Genomic DNA, 15,000 nt, shown 5'->3' with positions numbered 1-15,000 from the left:
ACTGTCGATTAATTCGCTGGATATCCTTTCAAGACACTTGTTAAGTGGAAGTGACTGCGAAGCTATTTTTATGATAAAAGATCTTGTAATAAGATGATTAGTTTGGTATTTTACAGACAATTAATTATTTAATATTTGAAGAGTTCTTTTAATGTGTACATGGACAATCATTTAGGCTGTACAGTAGGATTTTTCGTACTTAGGTTACTGTAATATAACATGGCAAAATTAGTTAAAGTGCTGTCACTCAAAAGGTCACTTTTTTTTTTTTGTCAACCCATTGATCCCTCTGGCTCACTAGGATGCCACCAGTTGATGAGTAAAATCATTTGGCAGCAGACAGAGTGAAATCTGTTACCGGTAATTCTCACTCCCCCTGGGATTCAATGCTTTAATAGGGAGTTTAGCAAAGACGACGGGTACGGCTACGGCAACGCCTCAAAGCAAGAATATTATTGGGTGAAAAAGGAAAAATGCTTCTGCTGCACGTGCAACACGAATTTCCGTGCATTTCTTTGCCATACTCCACAAAACAATGTGAAATCACCAAATTTTAGGTTTTGACAACAACGTGAGCTTATAACAATGAAAAAGTCATTTTCAGTTTTGACTTTAAAACCATTCGTACCCATCCATTTACAGGATAGTTCGCCTGTATTGAACAATGTGAACAAGACGGATTAATCGCGATATACTTGCGATAGCATAAAGTTATATTTTGGACTAACGTTTTCGTTGCTGTAGCCGTCGTCTTTGCCAAAGCTCCCTATTGAAGGGGACATTAACTCATTGACCAATTAGGCACCCTAGGGCACCCCCAGTTGACAAGTAAAATAGTCTGGTGTCAGACAGAGTGGAACCTGTGAAGTCTCACTCCCAAGAGTCAATGGGTTAAAGTGTAACAAAAGGAGCTACAGGTAGCCTATACTTTGTCCAAAGTTTTTATGATTGTGACTTTACCCCTACAGATCAGTGTTTACTGTTACTTAGAGGTTTTTCTGTACAATCTTAGTGCACTTTTGGCATGATTTCCAAGTTATGAAATACAACTGGATATTGTGCAATTATTATTTTTTGTTTCTTGTCACGGAACACAAATTATGTGGCACCTTGCAAAATTTCACAAAGTCTTGCAAACACCTTTACTTGGATGTGCTTATAGCACACACATTCATGGTTACATGAGCAAATACTAAAATCTTTTCACAATTGAAATTGTTGGATAATGACTTATTCCTTAGATAAAGTTATCCAGCTTTTAAACAACTAGGGTCTAGTTTTTTTTTTGGAAAATTAATTTCCAGTAATTCTTGTTTATCCTTAACTAGAATATGGCTTAATTGATACAATGGGCCTGAGACATGAATTCATCACCTCGAGGTCCTGAGGAAAAACACCTTCTACAAAACTTTTCTTTTTTAACTTAGCCATGAAGTCATTTTTCTTGGATGAATTTCGCGTTTCCCATTTCAAAACTGAGTAGATCTTTAACAACATTAATTACATATTCATCTAATAACAGGAAGTGCAAGTAGTGAAAAGTTGGGTCACCTAAATCACAAAGCAATGCAAGGATAATAATAATGATTATTAACCCAGAAGTATCACTGAATGTAGTGAAATTGTTTTGCTATTTATGGATAAAACATCTTTTTATCAACTGGAAAAAACAACTTATTTTTTGAGCTTTTTCCTTTTGAAATATTAAAATTAATAAATAAATAAACATGCATTAAGTCTAACAACAAGATGAAATTTAGTTCTAGATTGTTTTTTCCTGGTTTGAATATCTTTCATTTTCAGAACTAAATTCAAGGCATTTAAAATCACTGAGCAAACTATTTTGGAAATTACAGGGAAAACTTTGCCAAATGAACATGGATACAATTGTTTCGTTATCTTATCGCCATCTCTACTTCTATACAAGATTGGTTACAAGGCAGAGTATTTTAAGACACAATATTTTTACGAGTGTTCTGTAACAGCCTTTATTTAACTAAATCCTTGAAATTTAAAAACATTGGGTCATGTTCAATCTGAGCAGCTAAGGGTACTGAAGTGAAAAAAGATCAAGACCAAAGATTGAATAACTATTACTGTGTGAAAAAGGAAATTGTTACAAATAGCAAAAAGTGAAAGTGACAAATTTTGTGTGGGTTACAAATGTAGGGCTAACCATGAAGATTTGCTATGAAAGGGGGAAAGTGTAAACTGCAGGTTGGGTTTGCAGGTCATTGTTTTACCATAACTGAAACAACCCAACCCAAACCTTCGGCTTAACCCATTGACTCCCCGGGGTTCCCCACTGACGAGTAAAATCGTATGATGTTAGACAGTAAAATACTGAGTCTGGCCGGTTTAGGCCGGTTTGGATGTCAAAGGGTTAATTAATGGTGACATACCGGTACCGGTAGTTTTTCAGTGAGTGATTAAACCATTGACTCCCAGGGGTTCCCCATTGACGAGTAAAATCGTCTGCCGTTGGACAGAGTAAAATACTAAGTCTGGCCGGTTTAGGCCAGTTTGGACGTCAAAGGGTTAAACATCTAAAGCATAGTGTTTAGGCCAAATGTTGGCATTAGTACAGGTTTGGGTTGTTTCAGCTAAAGTGAAACATTGACCTGCAACCTGCGGTTTCCACCCTCTATATGAAAGGTTCAGAATGGCTTGAATGGTGTGAAAACTCCTTGAGACATTCTTTTGTTCTCTTAGCTCACGTTTTTTGCTTTTTGAACTTTTATGTGCTGTTTCTTCTTATGCCAATTTTGGGGCCTGTTATTAATGTGAGGATAAGACGGGTGGTGGCCAATGTTCATGAAAACCAAGGAGGACCTTGTAATCTATTCTGCTTAGTGGCTGCTGAGGTTGAAAACATCTTTCAAAATATTTGTAATAATGCACTGCAATGCTCATGCAGATGCATAAATATTATTTTGCAAGACTTTATAGCCCTGCATACGTAAAAAGCAGATTGGGATATTACTCATACACTCCGAATTTTTATTGCAACGCCCCTTCAGTTGCACATCTTCGTATAATGGTCTTTTTCACAACAAACATGTTTCTTGTCTTTTCTGATCATGTGAATTACATCCATTTGCAGTGAACTAAAACTGCAAATAATTCACCATCACCGTGACTGGTAACAAATATGATATATTTTTTTAGTTATAACAAAATAATCTTTGTGAAGAATGGTATACATGTAGATCCTGTCTTCTCAAAGTTTGTAAAATAAAATAACTTAAAAGCTACTCATACAGTGTATTTCCTATCAGAAGCCAAAGTATTTTTATATAAATTAAAAGTACATTTTACCCCAAATTGCCTCCTCTTACCTGAACAGAAAAAAACCTATTACAGTGCAGTGTAGTATAGTGTACAGTGCAGTGGGAATAAAACTACAAGTTTTTGCTGCGTTCTGTTGTTGCTGCTGTTTTGCATGGTGGAGCATATTTTTGTTTGCACTTTCAATTAAGGATCTTATAATATATTTACATTGTAGTTTTCGTAATCATTATTCGATTCGTCTCTTTTTGCATGATGTCACTTTTGTTTAATTTATTAGCATCATTCTCGTTTAAATTGTCAAGACAGCCATAGAACTTTGTGTTGAATATTAAGTTTCATTGTTTGCCCATTGTAAAGCCACATAAGGTTTGTAAGTAGCCTATCACTTGTAATTTGGTTTATAAATTATGTAACTTTTTGACGATTTCTTCCTTCTTTGTTCTTTAAGTTAAAAATGTATTTTCAATGATTTTATTTTAGCAACTGTTTCTTTGAGATTAAATTGTAACCGATTAGTCAACTTAAAACGTGTTGAAGTATTTGGCTTTTGGCTTCTTCACCTGTATAATAACATGCTTCCTTTTTGTTTTGTCCTAGCTAAATTTTGTTGACTTATGTTTTGCTTTCTTCACATGCCATTTGTAAGTTATTTCACAGAGGAGCTAAAATCAGATCATTTAGAATTAGCCATAGCGTGATATTCAAAGCACTCAGACATTGTAGTTTATAGTTTTCACAGATTCTGTTGATTCCTTTTAGGCATAAAGTCATCACTGCACCTTCTACACACAGACCTTTTTGAGAAAGGGCTCTGAATCGAGTAACGACAGTAGCAGTGATAAGAAAACAGCTTCGTCATTTATTTAATTCGCTTTCATAATTTACGAAACAAGCAAATTGATTGCCCAGGTTTCTGGCATGTTTTGGTTGAAACTTGCAGGGTGATATTTCCAGCAGTCTGTAGGCTACATCCTCCATAACTTGACCTAACAAAAACGTATTATTTTTAGTAAGCATTACTTGCCATCAAAGTAGCTTTATTTGGGGAACAGGGGTGACATCAATCGCCTCCCCTAACGAGGCCCAGGTTCAAATCCCAGACTGGGTCGAGTTTGTTGGTTATTTCCTCTGTTCAAAGAGGTTTTTCTCTGGGTACTCTGGTTTTTCTACTCTACCCAGTTATGGCCCCAGTGCAAGAAGAATTGATGCCTGAATATTAAGACATGTTGAAGAAAACAAAACCTCCAGTCCAGGAACTAATGTACTTCGTCTTAAATCAAGCCGTTATGTTTTTTATGCTTTTTGGACAAGGAACTTACAAAAATGTCAAATTTCAAAGACATTAAGATGATATATGGGAAATCGAGAAGGAAAATTATTTATAAGGACATTTTAACGGTGAATCAAAGAATGGGTACCTAACTTATCAGACAAATTCAATAGACAATGAGTAATAAAGTGGATGATATACAATGTATTAACAATATTATTTAAATAAAAGAAAAGTATTAGATTGTGATGAAATATCTTCCTAACGTGAATGCAGTAAGATCATTGGTCTTATGTTCAGGATTTACAAACTATACTGTGATTCCACATTAAACCGTGCTTTTGGCTTGGACTTTACACCCAATAATGTTACAGGGGCATTCGCTTTTTTAAAAAGCTCAGTAATTTGTAGTGGGAAAAAAAAACTTCATACTTAATAATTTTATATCGATTTAGCCAAACCTAAAAGTGGAGCTCCTGTGTTATGTATTCTTACAATAAGTTAACCTCGCTTGAGCCTGCATTCCAATTGAAAAACCAGTACCTTGTCAGGAGCTTTAAACTTGAGCCTGTGATATGGTCATGTGATACTGGTCAGTGAATACCTTGTTTTGACAGGTTTCAATTAACCATAACCATGTTTTAGCAAAAATGCAGTTTGCACCACAGAGTTTCACATTGCCATACATGGAGGGGTGGACCTATGGTCGTACAGTGACCAAAACCTAATTTTCACACACAGATGGGGTACCTTAGCATCTTTTCTTACCAATGGTGCTCTGCTATCAATTTAACCCATTGACAAATGCCCTGGGACGCCCCCACTTGACAAGTAAAATCGTCTGGCATTAAACAGAGTTAAATCTGTTTTGTCTCACTCCCAGGGATCAAATGGGTTAAAAAATGTACTTTCGCCACCTCTCCCACCTTAAAGTTTCTAAAGACCGAAGCCACTTGTGAAGATATTATAAATTGTACAAAACTTACCTGTACAAAGTATTATTTTTTCTTTGGTGAGATATTTTATTGTCTGTGCTGTCTTTGTAAGACATTCGTCTGAGAGAAAAGGGGGATCAGCAAACACCAGATCAAAGGAATGTTCTTTGACAGAATTTGGTAAATCCAAAGGGTTCTTGTAATCATAAAACACAAAATCCTCTCCAAAGACAGCAAATCTCTTGTCAAATTCAAATATCTTTGTGTCGCACCCAAGTGGCTTTACCTCTGCAAGTTTCTTGTATAAAGTTGGTGCACAGAGACAAGCTATCCTTCAAAAGAGAAGAAAAACAGGGTTTTCAGCAATCAAAGAGGTGGAAGCCCCACTTCTTAAAAAAGCATACCCAGGGGCAGATCCATACAGTTTACTGCTTTCCACTGTTTTATGGAAATTGGTCGGGAACACAGGAAAAGGAGACTTTGGAGAGTTAAAATCCAAAGAATTCCCAGGGGGAACATGCCCCCGGACGCCCCTAAAACTTTTTCGTTGTTTTGGAAACCGGTCATTATTTATCCTAGACCTGCCCCTGGTACAGGTGTTTTGATGGAGACTGGCACCCTTGATTTTCTTTGAGTAGCTACAGCTGTAGGTGGCAGGGATTGTGTAGTGCAAGAGGTGGCAGCTGACCTTTCAGCCAGAAGTTTGGCGACATGCAGCTAACAGGTCCCCTCCCCAATCCATTCGTCTACGGTGTATTGCCATGCTAAAATGGAACGTGGCTGCCTCTTATAACCAAAAGGATTCCACATTCAAGGAACCCCTCACACTAATGGAATCAATGAAAGGGACAATACAGGAACATGGGGTGGGGAATACTTATTATGGGACATGCCTTAACATGGCCAGCCATCAACATATTTAAAGCCAATCAGCCCGTGCATGGCCCAATAAGCCAGTTGCTACTATGCAAACTTGGCAAGGCAATAAGTTGAATCCAATTTCATTATTATAACACTCCCATATATTGCTGAGAATGTTGGTTAGCTTTAGTAAGGCACACTCCCCCCTTCCCCCCCCCCCCCAACTAACACCCCACCTGTAAAACAACCACTCAGAACTGTAGAGAATGTATGTAACACAAATGATGTTACCTTTCTTGTCTAAATCTTTCTCACACTCAAAAAATAACTGAAGAGAAAAGAATAGTTTGTTCACCTGCCATAGTTAGCTGCCCTCAAAGCTTCCTTGGCTAGTATGAACGCTGTGTCATCGTCATACCAAAATTGACTGAGTTGCTATAGGAAAAAAAAGGAACTGTGATGAACTAATAGTTATTATTAATAATGATTATGTAAACCAGTGGTGCAAATTTGTTTGACGCACAGTATCACATGATTTTACAAATGAATGTGTGAGGTTGGGTGAAGGACTGTGTCAGCTGAAAAATTCAAAGTAAGTCAAGTTCAGAAGGTCCACAATGTTGTTTGTAATGGATGTAACGGAATTTCCCTGTGCAGCACTTTCACAAACTATGCACAGACTGAAGTGCATGTTGTAAGATACACATTTTGATAACCATCACCAACCTTTATAGTTAGATAGACAATATCATTATGAGTGAGAGATATGTTTATATAATAACCCAAGTTATTCACGGATTTTGATTGGTTCTTGCCTATGATCTATTAGAGGACAGACGCACGATTGACTTCACCATCAGCTTTTATGCGAATAAAGTTTAATTCTTTATTATAAAAAACAAATAGATTCCATGTTGCCGTGGGTCTGTTCAGTAATAGATCACAGAAGACGTCAAAATGTGGTAAGAACATCAGTGACACACTCGGCTATCACCTCGTGTGCCACTTTTTTGTTCTCGCCACATTTTGACGTCATCTCTGATCTATTACTGAACAGACGCACGGCAACATGGAATCTATTTGTTAAATAGATAAAGTGCACGCACCTACTTTGCACTGAATGCACACAAAAAATTTGTTACAGCACTGAAAATAAAAAAAGTTGATTTTGTACCCAGTTTTCCTCCATATCTATGTTTCCACCTGAAGCTTCTTTTTCTTGCTTTTCTTTTTCTTCGTTATAAAACTCTTGCAATGCTGCAAGGGTATGTGCAGATAACTGTGGTATGTCATCACTGTCATCATTATCATCAGCATTACTCTGCAAATTTGTTGATCAAAACACTTAAAAAATTAAATACATAACACAATAATCTAGTAGTTATAAATGTGACAAGACAAACAGCAAAACATGATGCATCACCTGGCCTATTAAGTTTAAATTTGCAGAGACGAACGAAAGCTCTGCTTTGCTTTCTAAATTCGTCATAGAAAACACTCTCACAACACGGATGAATCTACCCCCAAATATACTAGACAATTATTTAAACGTAATCTTAATTACGCTTAATACTTTGTCACAAACTTGGAAATGATCTACGCATAATATCGGCTTTTACTTCGTGTAGAAGACACACATGACGTTACAAAAGCTTTAGGGGTCCTTTGGGATTTCGAATCTAATTAGGTATTGTTTCACGATTTTTGTTCTACTGTTTTACGTCATGTGTGTAAAAGCCAATCTGATAGTCATTGAACCTCTCTTAGTCCGCCATGTTGAAATTTAGCAGCCAGGCCAAATTTAGTGCAGCCTGGCCACCAAGGAAAAGAAAGATTACAGTTTCCATGACAACACTAATTACTGTAATGACTTTTCACAGCGTACAAACAACTTCTATGGATGAATGTAGTCGTGAGAGACGCTTTGTAATGTGCCCCTAATGAGCATGGCCATTAAAATGCCGAACTGATGAACTAAAATATTAGTTGTCACGTTTGAAATGGACCTCTCGGACATGAGCTGCGCGTTCGATCCCAAGATGAAGACCTCCGTGATGATTTACCGGCAAACGCCGGTGAAGTACCAATCAAGCGACCATATAAACAATCTAAACGAAGAAAAGGAAAATTTTCTCAAGTTCGGCAAGGTGCCTAAATTCAAGTTTGCTGGATCCGTGGACTGGTTAGGACCAGCAAACAAAAAGAAAACCGAGATTCGATTTGATTTCCTCCCCGAAGCTCGCTACATTCTGGAGCGCGTGCGGGATAGTTTCGGTAGCGGGGACGTTTTCTTAGACTTGGCGTTTGGAAAAAGGATCTCGCCGGGTCAGGCCTCACACACTGTGCTGCAATATTTAAAGTCGCATGGTTTAGACGGCTCTTTGAACGTCATTTGGGCCAGTGACTTGAATGGTAGCGGTAAAATGTTTTGGCAGGGACCAAGCGTGCGTTACAATCGACCCGAAGCTCGAAAATTCACCTTGTGGCTTAAGCAAAGCAGTGAAAACGTTTATCTTCGCGAACATGGCATAAACAGTTTGATGGATCACGAGATTGGAACGCATTTTGTATCCTTTTAATAACTATTTCGTGGCTTTGATTAATAATGTATGAAAGAAACTATTTAAAAGTCCAATGCAAGGATATCGTCCGGCAGGGAATCTTGATTTCGTTATCAGTTCTAACGGTGTTCATCTTCGCTTAGCTTAGCCAAGCATGTCTTTAGTTTCATGTTGAACAATTAAAGAGGAAAAGCTGTTTTGTTCGTAGTCCGAGACTACGATTTCCTGCTGATAAAAGTGCTTTTGAATTATGTGATAATTATCGACTCTCCGGCATTCAAAATGAAATCAGATGAAATGTCCGCACAGCTCTGCTTGCATTTGTTGTGAGGCACGTTTCATGATCATTGACAGCCATTATTCCGAAGTGGTAGGATATGATGCAAGCACATCACATTTCGTGACGGCGGTTGGATTCTAGTTAATTGATTGTACACGCTCAGCGTTACGTAACCTTCTGCCCACAGTTGTTTATAGGTTGGATAACTTTATCCAGTGGATGAGTCACTATCCAGAGTACATGTACACATTAAACGTTGGCCAAGATTTTCTAACACCATTTTTGACTAGATGTGCTTAAAGTGCGCATATTCACAGTATTCAGGGTTTATTCTAGAGGGCGGCCTTACGGGATTTCCGCAATTTGGAAAAAAATGCCCCATAAAATTTACGTCGCCGCTTCAAATGAGGAGCAAAAAAATTAGACCCAAGTACTATTTTTTTGAAACAAAGTATTCGAAATTATCACTGACGAAAACACTGATTCGACGGCTCTATAAACTTTGAACTGAATGTCGCAATTGCCTTTCTCTTCTTCGTTTGAGTAATTATTTCACCAAACATCCGGAATTTTTGCAGTAATTCGAGCCCAGGCTTTTGAGTTGCCCAGAATGTTCCAAAATGGTGGCTAAGCGTCCGGTGAGACCGACCCATGTAGAATGTCAAAAAGCATTCAGTCTTTTTGAATTTGGTGCCAAACATTCTAGTTCATCGAAAATGGCAAAAGTATGTTTTTAGAATCTAATCGTAAACTCGTGATTCGGATGGTTATAAAAACACATGAAATTCGCAACAAATCGTTAATCTCATGCATAGAGCGGTTTTCAAATGAGTGTCGTAAAACCAAAACCAAAGTAATAGGCCATTTCCGAGTTCATGTCTGCCTCCTCTTCAAAGCGAGTCTAAGTGCGAAGTTTTTGTGATGGTAATTAGTTCTACTTTACATATGAATGAAAACTAATTTTCATAACAAAAACTTCGCACTTGGACTCGCTTTGAAGAGGAGGCAGACATGAACTCGGAAATGGCCTATTACTTTGGCCAATCAAAAAGGACGGAGACAATCCAGTAAACCAATCAAAATTCAAAGTAATTACACGTAGCCGACACAGAGCGCGGGAAAATGTGCACGCGAGAGCCACTATTGGTTTTGGTTTCACTTCTGATTGGTTGAAAAAGTGTCGTGAGTGAAGTCATGCAAAACCAAAGTGATTTGCTATTAAATTGCTTTCGACATTCAATTGAAAACCGCTCTATGCCGTCATCAGTGGACATGTAAATGAAAATATTGAGAAAAGTTAACGCTTTCAATTTCTGTGTGCTATTTTTATGAACCAGAACAGTGTTTTAAGAATAAAAAGACCTTAACTTATTATGGTTCTATTCGTAACTTTCCATTTCAGTTGATAATCCAACTGCAACCAATCTTGATCTTCCGGATAGTAAGTCTGATAACAGTGATGATGAAAATGGTCATATCATGATAAGAACAGCAGCTCCAAGAAAAGATTTCAAACAAAATACCTTGGGGGGACCCCCTTTCTTGAAAAAAGGGCCCCCTAAAATTACAGAAGGGGGCCTACTGGACCCTCATTGGCCAATTTCTAGAATAAACCCTGAGTATTAACGAGAGCAAATATTAAAATCATTGCAGGTGTTTGAAACCGGCTGACGGATAGTGACTTAACCACTGGATCTTAAAGGGTACAAATGTAGTATCATGAGAATTATCTCTTTTATTTCGACCATAAACTTACTAAATCAATTTTCAGTGACCGCTTCATTCTTTAATTGCTTCTGGATCACCGCAGTGAGAGAAACATCGGTTAAATTTTAAAAGGAAATGAGCCACACTTAGTAATTACGGAGTTCATCCAAGATGCAAGAAAATATTTTGAAAATGTCGGCCCGACGTTTTGAAGTTGGCATTCCTTTTAGTCTTGGCTACGCGTAACGAAAAACACTTAAGAATGGTTTCTGTGAGCTAAAATAGCAGTTTTGAAGAAACTTTGGCCATTAATTTTCGTTTGCCATCGGTAAACAGGTCTCATTTGCTTTCCAGATTTTTGCTAACAATCCATGACACTGCCCCTTTAAACAACAGGGACCAGGCCCCAGTTTTTCGACTTGTGGATTGTCCCTGTAGAAAAAAAAGTGGGGTGGCTATAGCCCTTCCAGACCCTCCCTCTTCGCGGCCTCTGTGTCACTTTCATTTTGCGGATTGGCGATTTTTTGAGGTTTGTGAGAACAAGCGGCAAGACTATTTTCAACGTTTGTTATATTTTTTGGTAAAAAAACCCCTCAATCATCGAGAACAGGTTGAAAAAATGTGGCATCCTGGAGGCCTTAGAAAATGATGTCCCTGCGGATGACCCGTTGGAGCAAGTTTAATGTGACCTTTTGATTGACTGCTCCCGATCTGAGTTCGTTTCTTATGCCTCAGAGACTGGAAAAGTATTCACTTAACCTTCTATCATTTCGTTGTGTTTGTAGCAAGCTCCGATTAGGTTTTCTCAATGCAAATATCAATATCAATTTATGACATAGTAAAAAAATCCGCAAAAATTAAACCCCGAAAAATAAAAGTGCTAGACGGTATGTTCGTGTGACAATTGTCCCCTCTTACTGCTAGCACTGGAATTGCCTGAATACTGCATTCCCGCAATTACAGTGAAGGAGAAGATGAGATGTTAACCTCGGTAAATAAACTCTACTGAGCTATAGGAGACAACAGACCCTTCTCCAAAATGGCGGCCGAAAATTCAAATAAGTTAACATTTAAAACTGACACCAGAAATAGAAAGAGCACCTTACTTCAGTAATCCTGCAAAGTTTCAGCATATCAGGTGTAATATCAGCTGAGAAAATGAAAGTTGAAAAATGAAAAATTTGCAGACGTTTGTATGACTGGGAGTATGACGTACAAACGCATGTAAATTTCTCAAATTTCAACTTACGTTTCCTCAGCTGATATTACACCCAACACACTGAAACTTTGCAGGGTATTAAGTAAAGGTTATCTTTCTGTTTCTAGTATCAGTTTTTCTGAACGTAGTTTAATGGCCTAGCTATAGCTCAGCTAGTAGTAGAGCACCGGAACTGAGGTCATTGATTCGACTACTAGAGCAAAGAAGCACTCAGATTTTTTCGAAGCATCCACGAGTCACCTTCGATAAAAAGATGCATTTCCAACCTCGTTTCCAGGACCTCTCCCTTAGCCCCGAAGCCAATGGAGAGGTCCTTTATGTCATCATCAGTGTCGAAGCCGTCAGTTCGACCGTGTTTGGAAGAGTTCACACGACGAAGATCGCTTGGACTCATGATCCTGGAACTGTACTTCTTTTGCCTAGATTTTTTACCTTTTTTCATTCCAATTCTCATTTAACACAGAGCTTTTTGCAAGTTGACCAAATCCGTGATGACACTGTCGAGTCGTCAAGCATACTAGATCAATGACCTCATCAAGGCAATGTCTTTGCGATTCCGATCTGCGTGTCGCAGTCAAACCAATTTTTTTCTCAAAATGGCTTTCTCTAAAGTCCCTTTATCGACGTAATCCCTTTCTGGGGCTAAGCTATTTTCAGTAAGATGCTGCAAATGTTTAGTTTTTAATTTCACACTGAGAACGATCACTCTGAACGATGAATGCCTGAAACGGCACTTGTCGTGTTCACCAGCATCGAACAATGGTCGAACAAACCATTTCGCGTCTTTCGTCGCTTTCAGAACCTCGCCCAGTCCGTAATCAAATTTCATTAGATTTCAACTGAAAAGGCTTGAAATGTACTGATAACCATGCAGAACTGTTAATATCGAACCTTAACTGTGTTTGTCAATCCTAGCTTCGGGCTACTAACGATGGTTTACAGCCGTGGTATTCAAACAGGAAAAAGTTCGATCTGCGATCTCCAAAGTCCTACATCGGTATGGTCAACGAGGAAGGATTAGCAGCTGTTAACACCATTTACCAAGCACAAGTGAAAATGTTGTTTCTCCCCGCTTTGCTTTACTGTGAGTATTTTGGAAGTAATTAATTTTTTTTATAGAATGTTATAGAATCATGTCCTAATGAATAGAAAGACACAGGCAATGAAATCATTAGCGTGCCAGAGGTCGTGATGAGTACCACTTCGGCCGCACCAACACGCAGGGTCTTTAAATAACTAAGGAGAAAGTGCTCCGTTAGTAATTATATCCGCAATTGGTTAGACTTTCAAGTCTTCTCAGATATGGACTATAAACCGTACGCGTAGGCCCCGTCTCGCAACTTTGTGTGACGTTAAAGATCCCACACACAATTCGATAAGAGCAGGGCAAGGCGTTCCCGTTTTGTTGTCTCGCCTGAATTCTCCAGCAAAATGGCCAGTTAGAGGGAAAAGAAGGGGATCTATTCACGTGCAATTGGGGTTCGGAGACAGATCCGTTTCACGAAAGGTTTAGAGTCTTTTCGATTCAAATAATTTTAAGAGCCTCGATATTGGTAACAAGGTCCAGTGATTAGAGATCTACATTTGGTCGATTTCAATGTGGGATACCGCCGTGAACATATCCCCCTGTGGGCACCAATTTGTATATGTGTTCGGGGGTGTGAGAGGTGCATAACCCAGAAGTGTAGATCAATGTCATTTGGCCTTGGCTCATCAGTTTACGGTTTTATCTAAATTTAGAATACAGCTCCTGCCAAAGAGTGGCGATTGGGCCTGATGACCGCAACCTAGTATCCGCGCGAGGCAAAATCGTGCGCGGAATGCAATGCCACTCCGTTTTGTTCCCGCAAAAATATAGCAGTTGCCGTTCTAAAAGTAGACAATCCCGCAAACTTCTGGTGGTGTTGAATTCTTCTTTACTACGCTTTGCGGATAGCAAACCGATACGTTTCTTTCAAACACGACTCCAAGCACTCTAGTTTCAAAGCAATTCAATTCCTCGCGCTTATCTATGCAATTTACGGTAACACATGAGCCCAACAAATTAACCTCAGTGCTCCCCACTGAGTGGCTTCATAGCTCAACTGGTAGAGCATTGCACAGGCATCGCAGAGGTCATGGGTTGAAATCCCGTTGAAGTCACCTGAATTTTCCAGGTGTTTATAAGAGACAATAATGGTTACATTGTCCTGATAAGTGCGAGGATAGAGCGCTTTTCAATTGAGTGTCGTAAAACCAAAACCAAAGTAATTACTTTGAACAATCAAAAGGGACTGAGACAATCCAGTAAACCAATCAAAACTCGAAGTAATTACACGTAGCCGACACAAAAGGCGGGAAAATGTGCACGCGCGAGCCACAATTAGTTTTGGTTTCACTTCTGATTGGTTGAAAAAGTGGTGCGAAAACTTTGAACCAATCACTGAGCGAAGTAGATGCAAAACCAAAGTAATTAGCTAATTACTTTCGACACTCAATTGAAAACCGCTCTAACTTCGTCCTTTAATCTAATTAAATTTAGCAAGAATTATCAACGGATAGTAAGTCCAACTGCAGTTCAAACCTGAGAAAATTGACCTTCCAATTCTTGTATTGCAGATACTGCATGTATGTCGACTAGAATGTCATTTAAGGAACTCTTCGAGCACCTTGCTGTCTACATAAATGATCCAGAGCAGCGCTGGAAACAAGTCGTACGCGCAAAACGGTGCCTACCGGACTGTAGCGAAGTGGGCGGCTGTGGTTATGATCAGTGCTACTTCGAAGGTAAGTCCTTTGATGCTTCACCTAAATGGAACAGTTGAGACCAACAAGGAAACAAAAAAGGCATAAATAATGAGTCTTACTACGTAAAAACAATGCCAATGGCGAGTGAA

At 38.7% G+C, this 15,000-nt stretch overlaps 3 protein-coding genes across 4 annotated transcripts in view; 2 read left to right on the top strand and 1 right to left on the bottom strand.

Moving 5' to 3' along the window:
* The window catches only part of LOC137997103 (nucleoporin Nup43-like), a 7,797-nt gene extending 7,692 nt beyond the window's left edge, over positions 1-105 (top strand). The window contains exon 7 of the mRNA XM_068842888.1: positions 1-105. This exon is cut by the window's left edge and continues 259 nt beyond it. Coding sequence (XP_068698989.1) covers positions 1-97 — 97 coding nt within the window. The 3' untranslated portion in view covers positions 98-105.
* LOC137997105 (EEF1A lysine methyltransferase 1-like) overlaps positions 1-8,129 on the bottom strand; it is a 14,644-nt gene extending 6,515 nt beyond the window's left edge. Inside the window, exons 1-5 of one of the 2 annotated variants that reach the window (XM_068842891.1) lie at positions 7,781-8,129; positions 7,532-7,678; positions 6,713-6,792; positions 5,548-5,828; positions 128-4,277 (exon numbers count right to left, since the gene is read on the bottom strand). In XM_068842891.1, the coding sequence (XP_068698992.1) occupies positions 4,147-4,277; positions 5,548-5,828; positions 6,713-6,792; positions 7,532-7,678; positions 7,781-7,846 (705 nt within the window). In that variant the 5' untranslated portion in view covers positions 7,847-8,129 and the 3' untranslated portion in view covers positions 128-4,146. Of the gene's footprint in view, positions 1-127; positions 4,278-5,547; positions 5,829-6,712; positions 6,793-7,531; positions 7,679-7,780 lie in introns of those variants that run through there. The other variant, XM_068842892.1, reaches the window with a different exon arrangement.
* A 96-nt stretch (positions 8,130-8,225) lies between these two features.
* LOC137997102 (microtubule-associated tyrosine carboxypeptidase-like) overlaps positions 8,226-15,000 on the top strand; it is an 8,257-nt gene continuing 1,482 nt past the window's right edge. Inside the window, exons 1-3 of the mRNA XM_068842887.1 lie at positions 8,226-8,924; positions 13,040-13,208; positions 14,723-14,890. Of these exons, the coding sequence (XP_068698988.1) occupies positions 8,358-8,924; positions 13,040-13,208; positions 14,723-14,890 (904 nt within the window). The 5' untranslated portion in view covers positions 8,226-8,357. The remainder of the gene's footprint in view (positions 8,925-13,039; positions 13,209-14,722; positions 14,891-15,000) is intronic.

This window comes from Montipora foliosa, chromosome 3 (genome assembly GCF_036669935.1).
Source record: "Montipora foliosa isolate CH-2021 chromosome 3, ASM3666993v2, whole genome shotgun sequence".
NCBI lineage: Eukaryota > Metazoa > Cnidaria > Anthozoa > Scleractinia > Acroporidae > Montipora > Montipora foliosa.
The sequence above is the reverse complement of the archived record's forward strand: the minus strand, read 5'-3'. Positions and strand labels throughout refer to the sequence as shown.